Raw genomic sequence first — 15,775 nt, 5'->3', positions numbered from 1 at the left:
CACCTCCCTCCGTGCGATTCCCGCGCTTGAGTCGCCTGAGGAAGTCCTCCACCTGCTGCGGTTTAGTAAAAAAATGTTTACCTTGGTGAGTTACTCGGAGCCGCGCGGGATAGAGTAGCGCATAGTCTATTTGTGCTTTCCGCAGCTTACCCTTCACTTCCACAAACTTGCACCGCTCCTCCTGAACCATCGGTGTAAAATCCAGGTAGATGGTAAACGTATTTCCCTCAAAAGCCAGAGTCTGTTTGCTTCTTGTTACTCTCAGGGCGACATCTCTGTCTCTATGGTTCAATAGGCGCGCTATGATGGGCCTCGGTACACTGCCGGGTGCGGGCGAGGCCCCAGGGATCGGTGAGCCCGTTCTAAAATAAACTGATTGGAAAGGGACTCGGCTCCAATTGGAGATAACAGCATTTTCTCTACATACTCCTCCATTTTCCCTGTGTTGGTGGACCCGGGAATACCCATTACGCGAATATTGTTGCGCCTACTGCGCGCTTCCAAGTCCTCATTCTTTGCGGCGATAAGCTTGAGGAGCTTATCCATGTGGGCTAGCTGCGTCGTATGGCTGGACGTCGCGTCCTCTGCGTCTGAGACCCGCCGCTCCACTTCTTTAAACGGTCATCATGCCCCTCCAATTTATGTGCTATGGCGTCCATACGGGTCGACATTCTGTCCACCTTATCGACAATGGTAGCGAAGCCCTGCCGTGCCTCCTGCAGTATACTCTGCACATCAGAATTAGTTGGCGCCCCGTGCCTCAGTCCCCTTGTCGATGTCACGTTCATCCGGCAAAGCCCGACGGGTTTTCTTCGCTGCTTCGAAATTCAGCTTAGGCTGCCTAGTGTCCGATTTACCCATGACTGTATGGAACGGCTGCAATGGAATGCACCACCAAGCTGCTAGTGTATACCGTTCTTCGTTTGCAAGGTCTGATAGCGCTCCCCGCCGCGCCCCACGCTTGCGCCATCCAGCTCCAGGAGGATCGATCCGGCACGACCGCGGGACCTCCGCCTTCTTTCTTCTGCAATGCCAGGTGTGCCAGCACCAAGCTCCTTATTCTCCTCGTGCCGTTCCAGGGATAGAATTGTGCCACCAAAAGCTCAATCCCCCACCCGAGCCTCGCGGTCAGGTTCTGCTACTCCTGTATATGCTCAGACACTAGTGAGGCTGAAGGGCCATCCTCGACTCCCTTCACTACTAGGTAACCCTTGTCGCACGTGGCACTCTAGGCAAGCGCATCAGCAAACAGGCAGATGTCACCAGCCCAGCCGACATCGGCGTGCCCCATGCTGTATGTGGGGGGGGGGGGGGTGGGATACCAAGATTCAGCACGAGTGCGGCGTGCGCGCCGCGTTGCAGCGTGGGGAATGTAGTCCACTCTCCCCCGCTGTGGCAGGACAACTGGTGGCCAACAGAATCGGTGGCGGGAAGCGGCGGGCAACAAATTGCAAGTGAAGGGTGAAGTGAGCTCCCCAGGTCACTCTATTATTTCATCGCATTGCACCTGTAGACTGACCACCTCCTCTAGGCTCTAGGAAGGAACCACTGATGCTCCTGGCCCTCTATCGGTTCCTGCGCTGTCCACTAGTGCCCAGTTGCAGCACAGGTTCGGCGGGGCCCCCCGCCCGTCATACACAGCGTGGGGCGCCGCTCGGGATCGGGCCGATAAACCGCACTTCCTCCCAGAGGCAACTGCCGCCTCTCGATGCTGCCGCGTGGGTGTCCACTGGGTCTCGGGCCGTCCTCCGGGGCCTCGCGCCGGCGCAGGCAATGCCACAATATCCCCAGTCAGTGCGGCGTGCAGATGCCGATAGATCACGTCCGGGCTCCGATCCCCGTCCGACTCCCGGCAGACCTCTGGGCCCGTCTTCCCTCGGCGCCACAATCGGCCACTCAGCTCGCCTCTCTGCCCTCGGCGCGGCCGATGCCTCCCCCGCCGATGCCGCAACCAGCAGAGAGACTCACCCTCAGGTAGGCCACTGCTCGCAGCGCTGCGTGATGCTCTCCTGGGCGCCAGCAGATCCGCACCTCTGGGCCTGGGCTCAACGTGCACAACCGCGGCCTCGCGTTACAGGTGAGGCCACTCTGGGGCACCGCTCCGTTCGCCCGCCCGGTCAGATGTTTGTGGGGTCCGTGCAGGAGCAGAGTCCGTCACACAGCTCCGCGATTCACAGCGAGTCTGCAGATGCCCAAGACGCGCCAAAATGCCACGTTCCTAGGCAGGCAGAGACCAAATTGAGCAAGATAATTGACAAATTAATTCACCGGGCTGCCAGAGCCTCACATTTGTGCGGCCATCTTGCGTGCGCGCCCTCTAGCGCCCCCCCTGCAATTGCATACTTGTTTGTAGGGCTCCCCGCCCACCCGAAACCTGTCCCTATCCCTCTTATCTAGCCAGGCCAATAGTTTAGAGGCCTTGTCTCTTACATCGTACAGGCGTCTCTGTGTGGCCAGGGCATATGACCAGACCAGGGCCCTGGAGTCATGTTGTCTTTGTCAGAGGTCAGCACTCCCCTCCCTGGTCGTCTTTCTCACGAAGGTCCGGATCTCCTCTTGTATAGTGCTACTTGCAACCTGGGTCTGTTTTCTCTCACCCCCCCTAAACCCCCCCCCCCCCCCCCCAACCAAAATCTGGTCCTGTACTCGTATTACTGCCTTGAATGCCTCCCAGAGGATGCATGGAGATGAGAATGAACCTTTGCTTTCTTCAAAGTATAACTCTGTCCCTGAATTCAGTTTATTTCTGATGTTGCTGTCGCTCGGGTACCAAGTTTTAAGTCTAGGATATCTATTCGTGTGGATGGTGGGGCCTCTAAATGTTATCCCTACTGAAGCATGATCTGATATTCCTCGTGCTAGGTGCTCAGACCCCCCAAAGCTCCCAACCTGGTCATGTTGTTTGAAGAAATAATCAAGGCGTGGAAAGGACCCATGGAGAGCCGAGTAGTATGTATATTGCTTCAGTTGAGGGTTCTGGGCTCTCCGCAAATCTATCAAGCCCATTGCTGTGGCAAAGTCTGGGAAAGTCTCTCCACCAGCATGGCCTCTTACAGAGCCCAGCTGATCTATCACCTCATTCATGTTTCCTTTCACTAGGAGGATCCCTGGCCGTAGCGCCAAGAGAAGAGCACTAAATTGTGGCGGGATAACTGCATTGATTTTGGGTGGAACATATAAGAGGCAACGGTTTACTGATCGACCCTCCCAAGTTCCAGCAAGGGCCACATAACATCCAAGGGTGTCACACCATATATTATCAACTGTAAAAGTTAGGAGTTTCCGGACTAGGATACACACCCCACAGGAACAGGTTGAATATCCTGAGTGGGCCGCAAACTTGTACCTAAATCGGTCTAGGGCTTTGTAATTTCCCTTCAGATGCATCTCTTGCAACAGTATGTCAGGGAGGTGACGTTTAATATTTTGTAGGAGCAGGGTGCATTTGATTTTAATCCGTAGCCCGTTTACATTCCATGTCCATAGGGATACCTGTCGTCTCTTCCGTGAGTATTTATCAGTTCGCGTTCATTCCCACTTCTTTCGTGGTTAAGCATTGCAAGTGTTCATACTATGCATTGTCTATCGTGTTGATGAGCAAAACTATTCAACAAGTTAACACAATCAATCAAGTGCCTGTCGCCCAAAACGGTGCATGTGACAACTGGGAGGCCTTTTTGCCGCAGACCTAAAGTTATTGAATGGTAGTTAACAAGCATGGATCATGTGTCCCCAGGCCATCATTTAAACCGGTCAAAGTGCACCCTATATACAAGACTTTGTTAGCCCAGTCCGACGATTCGGAGGAAGCTCAGGCCCAATTTGCCCAGGCATGATACCATCCTTTGTAAGAAACACAAAGTAGAGAGCACTCAGTTGATCATCAGTCAGTTTTGTCCTGTTCTGTCACGATCAGGCTGGCTGGTCGAGGGCGCCGGACTGCGTATCTCGGGGTGCCGATCCCTCTGGGCAGTGATTGTTTCCCATGATTCTTTCCCCCTCCTCCAATCTTCCAGCCAGTTACAGGTTTCTTCTGGCATCGTGAAGAATAATTATTTTCCATCTAACAGGACCTTGAGCTTGACTTTGCAGCTGGAGAGTGAAATCGGGGGAAAAAAACGCGTTTTCATACTCTAGGTCTCCGTGAGACCACACCGCTTGTAAGATTACATCATGGTCCCTGAAGTTCAGTATAGAGTGTGTGGGGGCTCCCGGGCATGGCCCCAAGGCCTGATGCGCCCATTCAACAGAAAAATAGTTTGATAAGCGTTTGGGCCAGAGGGTATGTAGAGAGTTCCTTGAGGAAAAGATCCACTGACTGCCCCTTCATGAGCCCCCACCACTCTAATGTTGTTTCGTCTGGCCCTACCCTCCTGGTCTTCAATGCGGGCCATCATGTCCATCTGCTGCTTTGTGCGCCGGACCAACTGTTCCTCCAGGCGCTTAGTCTACATTTGCAAGTCCCCTTTGTTCGTTTCGGCCGCAGACTCCTTGTCTGCCATTTTGCAGAAATCTGCTTGTAGCAGGTTCACTTCTTCAGTGACTGTGTCAAGTTTTGGTTCGAGAGTGCCGCAGACCTCTTATAGCCTTCATTATGACTTTCAATGGGGACTCTGGTGTGCAATCCGTTTCAAAAGACTTTGGGCTGGCTGGATCGATCCTATCACCGTTTGGATGGTCAGTTCCGCTTTACATATGGAAAGGCCCGCCAGGCCTCCCGTGACGTGTAGTGGTCCCTCTGGCCACAAACACCCTGGGATGATTCAGCGCCGCCTGCACCCACGGGACCCCAAGCACTAAGGGTGCCTGACGAGGGAGGCTGTTCCCGGTTTCTGTGCTCCGATGAGCCACCAAGTTACCCAGTTTGACCCTCAGTTGCCCTCTTTCCCCATCAGGCCCTTGGCAGCAAGCTCCACCCTAACTGGGGTCTCCTGGAGCCAAATGTCCCCCTCTCCGCTGCCCAAACAAACCTATCTGCTGAGCAGTAGAAAGCGTTCTCGCCCATGGAAAGGAGCTCAGCTGTGGCCCCTGGGGAGAAACACTGGCCCTGGTGAGGTGAACTGTGAGCAGGCACATCATGGGCTACTAAAAGATAATCTGCTCCGCTTAGATGACCCATAACACCCTGTTGAACCGCACATAATTTATAGACCCGAAAAGGATGGATTTGTGCTCCGATCACAGGAGAGAAATACTAGCACACAGATTGGCAGTACGTTTTCTGTATATTCCTAAATCTTTAATTTTTATAGCTGTGGAGAGTAAAACAAGCCGCATACAGTGTTTGCTATGCAGCGGGGACGTAAATCACTGTTCATTTTAGCTGCAGAGTGCGTGTCCTTCCCAGGAAGAGTGCGACTGCTCCAGACTTCCACAGATCACATTTTCCGGGGCAGAAGTGAGGCTTTCATCTGGGGCGTGGCGTCACAGGGCATACATTAAAGACAAAGAAAGTCACTTCAAACAAGCCTGCTGGTGTTTTCGCGCACGGTTGCTAGCAGCAGCATATGTTTCCAATTATCGTGCCCGTGTCTGAGCACGATAATTGGTAACATATGCTGCTGCTGCGCGTAACAGACACCAATAGGCCATAGGCGGAGCAATGCGCCCGCCTTAGGCCAATTGTGTGCTGTCTTTGTGAAAAATACGCACTCAAAGGCCAATAGCATAGCTCAAAAGGAAAAGCACACGCTCATGCTTGTGTGATTCCTAAGTCAGTTTTGAAACCCCCTACAAGAGGTCTCTCGCTGCGCGAGCAGTGCTGCGCACTGCAACGCTAGGCGCAGGACCTAAAAAGGGGTTGGGAAGCCCATGCGGCAGAGCACGCTTACGAGATAGTCGCACTGAAGTTCTTATGCCTAAGTGGCATCTAAAAAAACTGCCTCCAAGTCAGGATCCATATCCTGCAGTAGGGTGAAGGGGAAGAGGGTGCGGAGATTGAAACGTTGCTCGCCCAGGTACAAACCTGGTCTGGTCAGGCAAGACTAACACATTCATGAGTAAGCTCAGCCGGTTCGCCAGCACTTTTGCTAATATTTTCGCATCGCAGTTTATCAGCGACAAGGGCCTGTATGAATCTCTTTTCTCTTCTGGCTTTGTTATTGAAATTAGAAGTACGTCCCGTAGTGTCCTCGGGAGGGCCTGCTCTTGTCTGGTTTGACTCTCCTGCATTTGGTGAGTCCCTTGAACATCTGTTCTCCACACCAGTTGCGGCTACCAAGGCTTGTGCGTTCTCCCACTGACCATCTAGACACCGACATCCGATGTGGGACAGCTCGTGCACGGCTCCTGGTCTTCCTCTGCATCGCCTGGTCCTCTTAGCTGCAGCGACAAGGTCATCGTCGACTCTTCTGAACCTCTTGACATAGGTGGGCATTGTGCTTCCGCCTCTATCCCCTCTGCTTGCAGGTTCTTCACTTGAAGAACCCACCCTTGGATTCCACCGGACTCCTTCACAGTCTTCTCCAGAGACCTCTTCTTAGAAGTCACCCATTGTCTACAGCAGGTTCTGACATCACGTCATACCTATGCACTGGGCTTCCCTTGTGCAGCTAACTTGGTTCCCAAGACATCCACGGGTGGGCTGGCTCTCCAACCTTCTGTCTTCCAAAGGGTTTCTTGGGGGTACTCTGGGAGGGATCCTTCTTTGCAACTGCAACTCCTCTATTGGCTTCCATTTTGCTCACAGTTGTGTCACCACCCTGCACACAGCATCCATGGGGTTCTTGAGTACTTACCGTGTGTGGGTCCTTGTGTCCCCAGATCCTCTGAGTCTTCTGGTTCAAGTCCTGTTCTCCTTTGTAGTTAGCATTCCACTTTCTTCATTTATGGTTTAGTCTCCCCCCTGGAGACCACTGTATTTTGTGCTACTTACCTGATTGCTTTCAAAGTATTCTTATGTATTGTGTTGATATTTCTGGGTAGGAGATAAACCAATGTGTTAGTGAGTGCTGCGTAATAAATAGGCTTATTTTATATAAACACTGTGTGGTTCTTTTTCATTTAGCTTAAACTACTGATTAAAACTGGTAAAACAAGCTGCTTTACACTCCTGCAAGATAAGCCAAAAGGCTGCACTTCACAGCTACAATTTTGAGAGCTTTCTATGGTTATCAAAGACCACTAATATCACCATAAGGGTAGTCTGGATTAGTGCAAGGTGCATCACTTAAATAAGTGTGCACCATATACTAAGCCGGCCTCCTACAACAACCAACTCTTCGTGGGATATGAGGAAGCTAAAAAAGGTAGGGCTGTTCAGAAACCAACCATTTTGCGCTGGGCCGTTATCTTAAGATCTGTTACACCCTGGCTTAAAAGCAGGCTCCTAAGGGCGTACAGGCCCATTCCACCAGGGAAAAAGCTGCAACCACAGCATTGGCTTGTGGTGTTCCAGTCCTGTATATCTGCCAGGCAGCAAAGTTGGCATCTCTGCACACGTTTGCCAAGCACTACTGCCTGGACAGTCCGGTCCGCAGGGACGGGCATTTCTCCTGTTCGGTTCTGCAAGACTTTTTAGTGCAGTAATTTGTCTGCCGCCCACAGCCAGGATGGTATGGCTTGGGTATCTGTTCAAAGGTAAGGAATCTGCAGCTAGAAATCTCTCTCAGATGAACACATTTTTTTACCTTCAGTAACATTATCTGGTAGAGACTATCTAGCTACAGGACACGTTATTACAGCTAGGGTTGATCCCCTTTTCAGGGCCCTAGTTTGGACACACACTGGTCAGTCTAATTCATAGCTCTGCACTCCTTGTGTGGAAAGTAGTGAAAAACTGACGTCCGCATACCTGGGCGCCTATGTAGGTGACCAAGACGTCCTATCCGTTGCCGACCACGCCGCGTGGAGCGGAAGGGAGCCACCCAACACCGTGATGGGGTACTGTTCACGCAAAAGTTTCCGGATCCAGTCTGACGCCTGGGAAATTCAAAGGTAAGGAATCTGCAGCTAGATATTGTCTACACCTGATTGTGTTAGAGAAGGTAAGTAACTTGTTCTTCTGGTAAATAGTTGGGTACAGGTGCTTTGTTGGGTATGGTGAGTTGTTTGCACTTACGTATTTAAAATATTAAATTTTCTCACACTTAGTACCCCTACCAATCCGCATTAGTCTCCCTTTCCACTGCCCTATTAGCCCCTCTCATGCACCCTGCTTGTCATATAGTGTATTTTAACAGTATATGCCATTGTGATTGTTGAAACATTTAGGGCTCACTATATCCTGCTTGATATTTGGCTATTCCTCCTCATTAATATTCGGATACTCTCCTTGCAGATGCGTCTGTATGGAGAGAGATGTAGATCTCCTTATTGGCACACTGTTTCCATAGCCAGTTTCTGTAAGTGGCTCTGTGGTTTTTCGCCCGGAATGTAGTCACAAACTGACGTTGGTCAGCGCATTGGGAAGGGACGTATATGGACTTGTGTCACTTCCAGTGATCGTCACTAGATAGTTGCACAACGCTATCTTCTGATGCGCAGAGGTACTGCTGAAGAAAAAAACCCAGGCAGGGGCCAGGGGAGAATACAAAGGTAAGAAATCTGCTGCTAGATCCGGTCTCTACCAGATGAGGTGTTACCCAAGGTAAGTAGCTTGTTTTTTTAACATTATGTGCCAGCATGATGGTTGGAAGACCTAAAGATCAACTGCCCCCCCAGTCTTACTGACGATGCGATGTCCCTGCCGGGAGGCTCTGAATGGAATGCATTGCAACTGCAAAGGGAGGTGATGGATGTATCTCTATTCCTCATGCCATGGGTTAATGATGAGCCCTATTTATCATTGGCCTTTCTAGTGTAATGAATGTATGCTGTAACCTTCTCCCCCATGGTTTGGTGGTGTTTCGTGTCTTGCGCTACAGTTGCAAAATCAAACTTCTGTCCTAAGGACTCGGTGCCTGGGCTTTGAGACCCAACTGCTGCCGCCAGGTAAGATTAACTCCTTTGTCATTGGAACACTTGGATGGAAATTGGCTTACCGTCCAAGACACTCTGAGAAGAAAATAAAAGACAAAGTGTAGATATAAATGCAGTCTTATGAGTACAAACCGGTGTAAGTCACTTGTTTGTGGCAGATCTTCATCTGGCCATCTTCCTGTCTTCTTCTGATCCCTTTTCAAAATCCCTTTTCTTGAACATTGTATGATGATTTACAAATGTTTTTCATTTTACAGCTTACCGAGAAGAAAATTGTGAGGAGACTGAGAACTTCGCAGAGCGTGCAACTGTCTTTGCTTGTACATTATGTGACCTTGTGTTTAAAAATAAGCTGACACTTCAAAGCCATCGGAAAGTTCACAAGGAAGGTGTACGTTTTCGTTGTAAAGAGTGTGAGAAAACATTTGATCAATTCAAGCTCCTGGAGTTCCACCTCAGATTGCACAAAGACCAAATTCCGTTAACCTGCCCCAATTCAACACTAAGTGCTGTAAATGCTACAGAAACAAGCTCCCAAATCCAATTTAAAGAAAACCAAAACATATCGTTTATATGCACAGAATGTGGGGAATATTTCATTTCTTATAAAGAAGTTCTAAAGCACCAGAAAAGCCACACCGGTTTTAAGCTGGTCGGAGATCTTGACAGTGATGAAAGTGGTACACTTGGGGCAGAACATTCAACAAATTCAGAAACCCAAATGACAAACCCGTCCCTTGCATGCACTCGGTGTGGAGACGTCTTTGTGCAAAAGGGAGATCTACAAGCCCATCAAGACGCACATCGGTGATAGTAACTGTAGTCAAACCGAGCATCTGGTGTCCCACCAAAGTGTTGCGAAGGGCGAGGGACACCACAAGACTCTGCAGGAGTGTGGAGAGCGTTGTATCCAGACAGAGCCTCTAGTAAGTGACCAGTGTCTTCACTCAGGTCTGGAGCATCAAGAAGAAGCATGTCCCTTAACCAAGTGTGAGCCGTCCTTCTCTTGCAATCACTGCAACAAGATCTTTGGGAACAAAGTAAATCTTCTCACTCACCAGAAAATTCATACCGATCACAAACCCTCTGCATGTGAAGAGTGTGGAAATGGATTTATTCAAAAGGGATATTTATTATACCACCAGAGAATTAACTGTGATGAGAAAATAAAAAAGAAACTCTATATCTGCTACGAGTGCGGTAAGATCCTTTCTAGAAACATACGTCTTAAAAAACACCAGGAAATTCATTTGAGAGACAGGCTTAATGTGTGTACAGAACAAGGGAGGGACTGTGACCAGAGTGGTACTGTTAAAATGGAGCTTCAGACACACCAAGAAAAGCATGTCGAAAAACAGATTTTTACATGCAGTTGGTGTGGGAGAAAATTCACTCATAAGAAACGTTTTCTAACCCATCAGAAAGCTTGCACAGACGTTATCAGTGAACAGAGCTCCATAGAGGTTAAAAAACTCGAATTGCTTAAGAAAGGTCATTTTTCATGCCGTGGGTGTGGGAGAAAGTTCACTTATAAGGAACATTTCTTAAAACATCGGAAAGCTTACCTGAGGAATGGGCTGTATATGTGTGCTGAGCAAAAAACTGAGGCGGAATCCATCACTCACAAAGAACGTGATCAGAGCTCTACCGATAAGATGGATATTGGACAACATCATGAAAAGCATGAGGAAGAACAACATTGTGCATGCACAGGGTGCGAGCAAACATTTACTTATCGGGAAAGCTTTCTTAAGCATCAGGAATCTAACTTCAGGGAGGGCCTCTATTTGTGTGCCAAGAACAGAATGGAAAATGGATCTGTGACTGAGATTGAATGTGATCAGAGATTTATAGATCTTGGAAAAAACCAAGAAGAGCAAGATGGAAATAATTGTACATGCATGGGGTGTGAGATAAAATTTACTTGTCAGAAAAGCTTTCAAACCCATAAAGACGCTTACTTGAGGGAGGGCCTTTATTTGTGTGCTAAGAAAAGAAAGGAAAATGAACCTTTGATTGACAGTGAATGTGATCAGAGAATTGCAGATCTTGAAAAACCCCAGGAAAAGCAAGAACAAAATAATTGTACATGCCGTGGGTGTGGGAGAAAGTTCACTTATCAGAAAAGTTTCTTAAAGCATCTGAAAGCTTACCAGAGAAAGGGGCTATATATGTGTGCTGAGCACAAAACTGAAGCTGAATCCTTAACTCACAATGTAAGTGACCAGAGCTCTACCGATCAGATGGATATTGGACAACATCATGAAAAGCATGAGGAAGAACAACATTGTGCATGCACAGGGTGCGAGCAAACATTTACTTATCGGGAAAGCTTTCTTAAGCATCAGGAATCTAACTTCAGGGAGGGCCTTTATTTGTGTGCCAAGAACAGAATGGAAAATGGATCTGTGACTGAGATTGAATGTGATCAGAGATTTACAGATCTTGGAAAAAACCAAGAAGAGCAAGATGGAAATAATTGTACATGCATGGGGTGTGAGATAAAATTTACTTGTCAGAAAAGCTTTCAAACCCATAAAGACGCTTACTTGAGGGAGGGCCTTTATTTGTGTGCTAAGAAAAGCAAGGAAAATGAACCTTTGATTGACAGTGAATGTGATCAGAGAATTACAGATCTTGAAAAACCCCAGGAAAAGCAAGAACAAAATAATTGTACATGCCGTGGGTGTGGGAGAAAGTTCACTTATCAGAAAAGTTATCTTAAGCATCAGAAATTTTACTTCAGGGAGGGCCTATATTTGTGTAGTAAGAACATAATGGAAAATGAACCCTTAATTGACAATGAGTGTGACCAGAAATGTCCAGATTTTGAAAAACTTGCTGAAGGTCAAAATTGTACATGCCGTGGGTGTGGGAGAAAGTTCACTTATCATAAAAGTTTTTTAAAGCATCTGAAAGCTTACCTGAGGAAGGGGCTGTATTTGTGTGCGGAGTTCAAAACAGAAGCTGAATCCTTCACTCACAAAGAAAGTGATCAGAGCTCTACCGATAAGATGGATATTGGACAACCTCATGAAAATCATGAGGAAGAAGCTTACTTCGGAGAGGGCCTTTATTTGTCCGCTGAGAACAGAAAGGAAAATGAACCTTTGATTGATAGTGAATGTGATCAAAGATTTACAGATCTTGAAAAAACCCAGAAAATGCAAGAACAACAAAGTTTATCATGCAGGGGGTGTGGGAGAAAGTTTATTAATCAGAAAAAATTTCAAAAACATCAGAAATCTTACTTGAGAAAGAGTGTTTATTTGTGTTCTAAGAACAGGGTGGAAAACGAACCTTTGACTGACTGTGACCCTGGCCAGAGTGTTGCAGATCTTGAAACACAACAGGAAAAGCAAGACGAACAAAATTGTACATGCATGGGATGTGGGAGACAGTTCACTTATCAGAAAAGTTACCTTAAGCATCTGAAATTTTACTTCAAGGATGGCCTTTATTTGTGTACTAAGAACAGAATAGAAAATGAACCTTCAATTGACAAGGAGTGTGATCAGAGATTTACCGATTTTGAGAAACTCCAGGAACAACAACCTGATGGACAGAATTCTACATGCAGGGGGTGTGGGAGAAAGTTTACTTATCAGAAAACGTTTCTGAAGCATCTGAAATCTTACATGAGGAATGGCCTTTATGTGTGTACTAAAGTATAAATGACCTGTGTCTAACATTAAATGTGGCTAGAGTTTTACAGATCATGACAAACTCCAGGAAAAGCGGAAGGAAGAGAGCGGGAGAGAGAGGGAATGAATTAGTAAATGTACCTGACTGAAAGGGCTGAATAGTTGTATTGAACAAAGCAGGGAAAAGGGACCCATTGCTCTCGCTGCGTTTTACCCATCAGGTAGATCTTCATGAACACCAGGACACGCCGGATAAAGGGCAGCTCTTGAAATGCAGTGGTTGTGGGAGAGTTTGTCAAAAGTAATTGTCTGAAAGCGTACTTGAGGACACTGTAGCTGTGTACTGAGAGCAATATGGAATAGGGACCCTTCACTCACCCTAAATGTGAGCAGAGGTAGGTCTTAAAAAACACCAAAGAATCTATGATTAATCAAGGCAAGTAGTAGACAAGCAAGAGAGAGAGGAAGCTGCAACTCAGTCGTTCTGTGAATGTGCGCAGCGAGCGAACAGAAGAAGCATCAAAAGTCAACTCTAAAACTATGAGAAAACAAAACTGGGAAGGAATACTAGAGTATGCCACAACGGATACGGAGAGGTCCCGTGCACTTGTGAAACTTAGTCAAATATATTCAGAACTTTATATCACCTTTTTGTTACCATATAATTCTGCCATCCTCAATTGATTTGAAAAAAGATGCAAGAGCATAGTGGACAAAAATGTATCAAAATAGAAAATTGATCTCTTGAATTTCCTAAACATATGGGTCTTTCCATTCAGAACATAGCTGCACCATTTATTCTGAAATGACCTCAAGGCAGAACCAGAAACTCAAACCCACATTCGTCCTGGTACAGTGACTGTACCTTGATTCACTTCACTGCAGACCGTCCTAGAACCCATCATGATAAATGCGCTTTTCTGAACTCTTCAAGGATTTGCTGCCTCATGCACTTCCATTGATGTTAAAACTTTACATTGGTTTCTTTTTAATAAGGATTTCCTAAAGCAGGCCGTCTAAAAGACCCATAAAAATGATATAAAGACAAACCTGCTGAAGTCACTCCATTCAGAAAATCATGGAAACATAATCTAAATGCATTTGTGCAACAAATTTAACCGTATCATTGCAGAGGAAGGCGCTACATATGTGCTCGACTAAGCAGATTTGTAAGACTGTAGCATATACACATTGATTAAACCAGTTTTGGGTATATGATTTAATTCTTCTCTAAAAGAGTTACTTGTGGAATATTGAATAAAATAAATGCAGTTTATTGTAGCATTACCAAAAGATTCCGTATTCCATAATAAGAGAATCACTGTATTTCATTGACTTCTTGCTCTAATCATCTGCAAATACACAGTGACTGAGAAACTCCAGCTGTCCTGAGTGCACTCTGTTCGAACTCAAAAAGCCCTCTTTCTGAGTTTCTAGTTTTTGTCTGTGTCTGTCGGTCTCTGTATTTGGTGGGTATGTTCTTGTATATTATTTAATGAGCATATCTGAATGATTGAGTTGGAAAGATTTGTAGAGGAGGAGCAAATTTGGAAGAAGTTTCTTCAGTGTAGATTTGAGAGCATGATTATGGTTGGATATGAGAGCATATTGTGTAGGATTTAATAGCTCTTGTAAACTGCTACATCCCTGAGGTGTGAAACTAGTTGTATTGAGTTTGAACAAGTCTGTCCCCATCCTGGATCCAAATTGATGATCCTATTGGGCCACAGGTTCTGTGCACTTAGAGAATGCCAAACTTTGATTCCAGATAATTAAAAAAAAATGCATATGTTCATTGATTATATGTTGCGCTTGAATCCAAATATTTGTATTTTGAAATCCCAATATAAACTCTAAAAGCAATATTTCAAAAATGTTTTTCCTACAGAGTGGTAAAAGATGTTTGTTATATAACACCCAAATGTTTTTCTCTGCTCTTTCTGCTTTTGGAAGGATTGTGGCTAGCTTTGAGTTCCTTCCTGCTCAATTGACCTCACCTTTTTTTTTTTTTTTTTTTTTGTGTGCTTTATTTCGTTGCTCTTGATGTCATTTCTCTCCATCTATGCTCTACTGTTATCTGCCCCATCCCACTTCTCACCAGAATCCCCACATCTGTGTGCCTTCCACCTCTTTTTCCTGCTTGCCCCATGGGTAGGCTTGTTGCCCATTGATTATATGCCATTTGGCTCTCCCAAATGTTGCGTGGCCTTTATTATTTTTCATCGGTGCCACATGCTGCCCACAATCTCTCCCCCCCCCCCCCCGCGCACTGCACCCGTCTTTTGTAAATGGTGTTGTCAACGCACACACTTTTCATAACCTCGATTTAGCTATTCTCACTTTTTTTTAGCTCTTCTCTCATCGGGCTCCTTGTTTTGTGCTTTTGCTCACTTCCTTTTTTGTATCGGTCTTTCTGCCTCTGTTGTCAATAACTCAGTCTTCCCTATGCTTCTGATCCCTTCTCTGTTTGTTGCCTTCTTTCAGCATCCTTCCCCCCCCTCCCCAGGTGTCCACATGTTTACTACCCTTCCCTGTCCATATGCATTGCTCTCTAGCTCTTTCAGATAGCTGCCCAGCACTTAGCATCTCTGCATCTCCGCTTGTGTCTGCCCCCTAGTGTTGTGGCCCTGTCTTCAGCCCGCCTTGTGGGCATTTCAAAGGGGTGCTTGAGCTCGCATGCTCTCTGGTGAACCACAATGTGCTCCACGGAGCCAGCTGCATCTCTTCCACATTGTTTCTTGCATTTGAAGTTGTCTAATTTTGCCTTTGCTTTATTAGTAAAAGAAAATAAACAAAGTGAATGTTTTTTCAATGTTTGTTTAATAAATAAATTCTAATTCTGACAAGTTTTTATCTTGTTTTTCCTTTCTGTGAATCACTTCTAGGTAGGACCTTATTTACTGCATGCATTCACATTCTCAGTCTGACTTTGCACCAGGTTCCACCAACAGCCGCTCTCCTGTTAATGTTTGAAAGGTGCCGTAATTTCCCCTCCTCCTAGGTTAACCCACAGATTGGCATCACACAGGTGTATTCACACAGGTCCCTCTCATGCAATCCGCATTAATATGCAAAAATGCAGAATAGTAAACTCTGAAGGAACATAGTGACACTTTTCAGCTCTTGGTGTGCTAGTTAGGGCCTCCCACAGGAGTGTTTTACCCCCCCCCCCCTCAGTGTAGAGGTTTCCAGGGAAGGCTTCAGGGGAGCTG

The 15,775-nt window shown here is 46.6% G+C and overlaps 1 protein-coding gene across 1 annotated transcript in view; it reads left to right on the top strand.

Annotated features, from left to right (window-relative positions):
• Window positions 1–15,412, top strand: part of LOC146863519 (uncharacterized) — a 155,170-nt gene extending 139,758 nt beyond the window's left edge. Inside the window, 2 exon segments of the mRNA XM_085642961.1 lie at window positions 9,177–9,726; window positions 9,728–15,412. Coding sequence (XP_085499087.1) covers window positions 9,177–9,726; window positions 9,728–12,593 — 3,416 coding nt within the window. The 3' untranslated portion in view covers window positions 12,594–15,412.
• Window positions 15,413–15,775: the final 363 nt, after the last annotated feature.

Source organism: Triturus cristatus, chromosome 2_2 (genome assembly GCF_964204655.1).
Source record: "Triturus cristatus chromosome 2_2, aTriCri1.1, whole genome shotgun sequence".
Lineage (NCBI taxonomy): Eukaryota > Metazoa > Chordata > Amphibia > Caudata > Salamandridae > Triturus > Triturus cristatus.
This window is presented reverse-complemented; position numbering and strand designations above follow the sequence as displayed.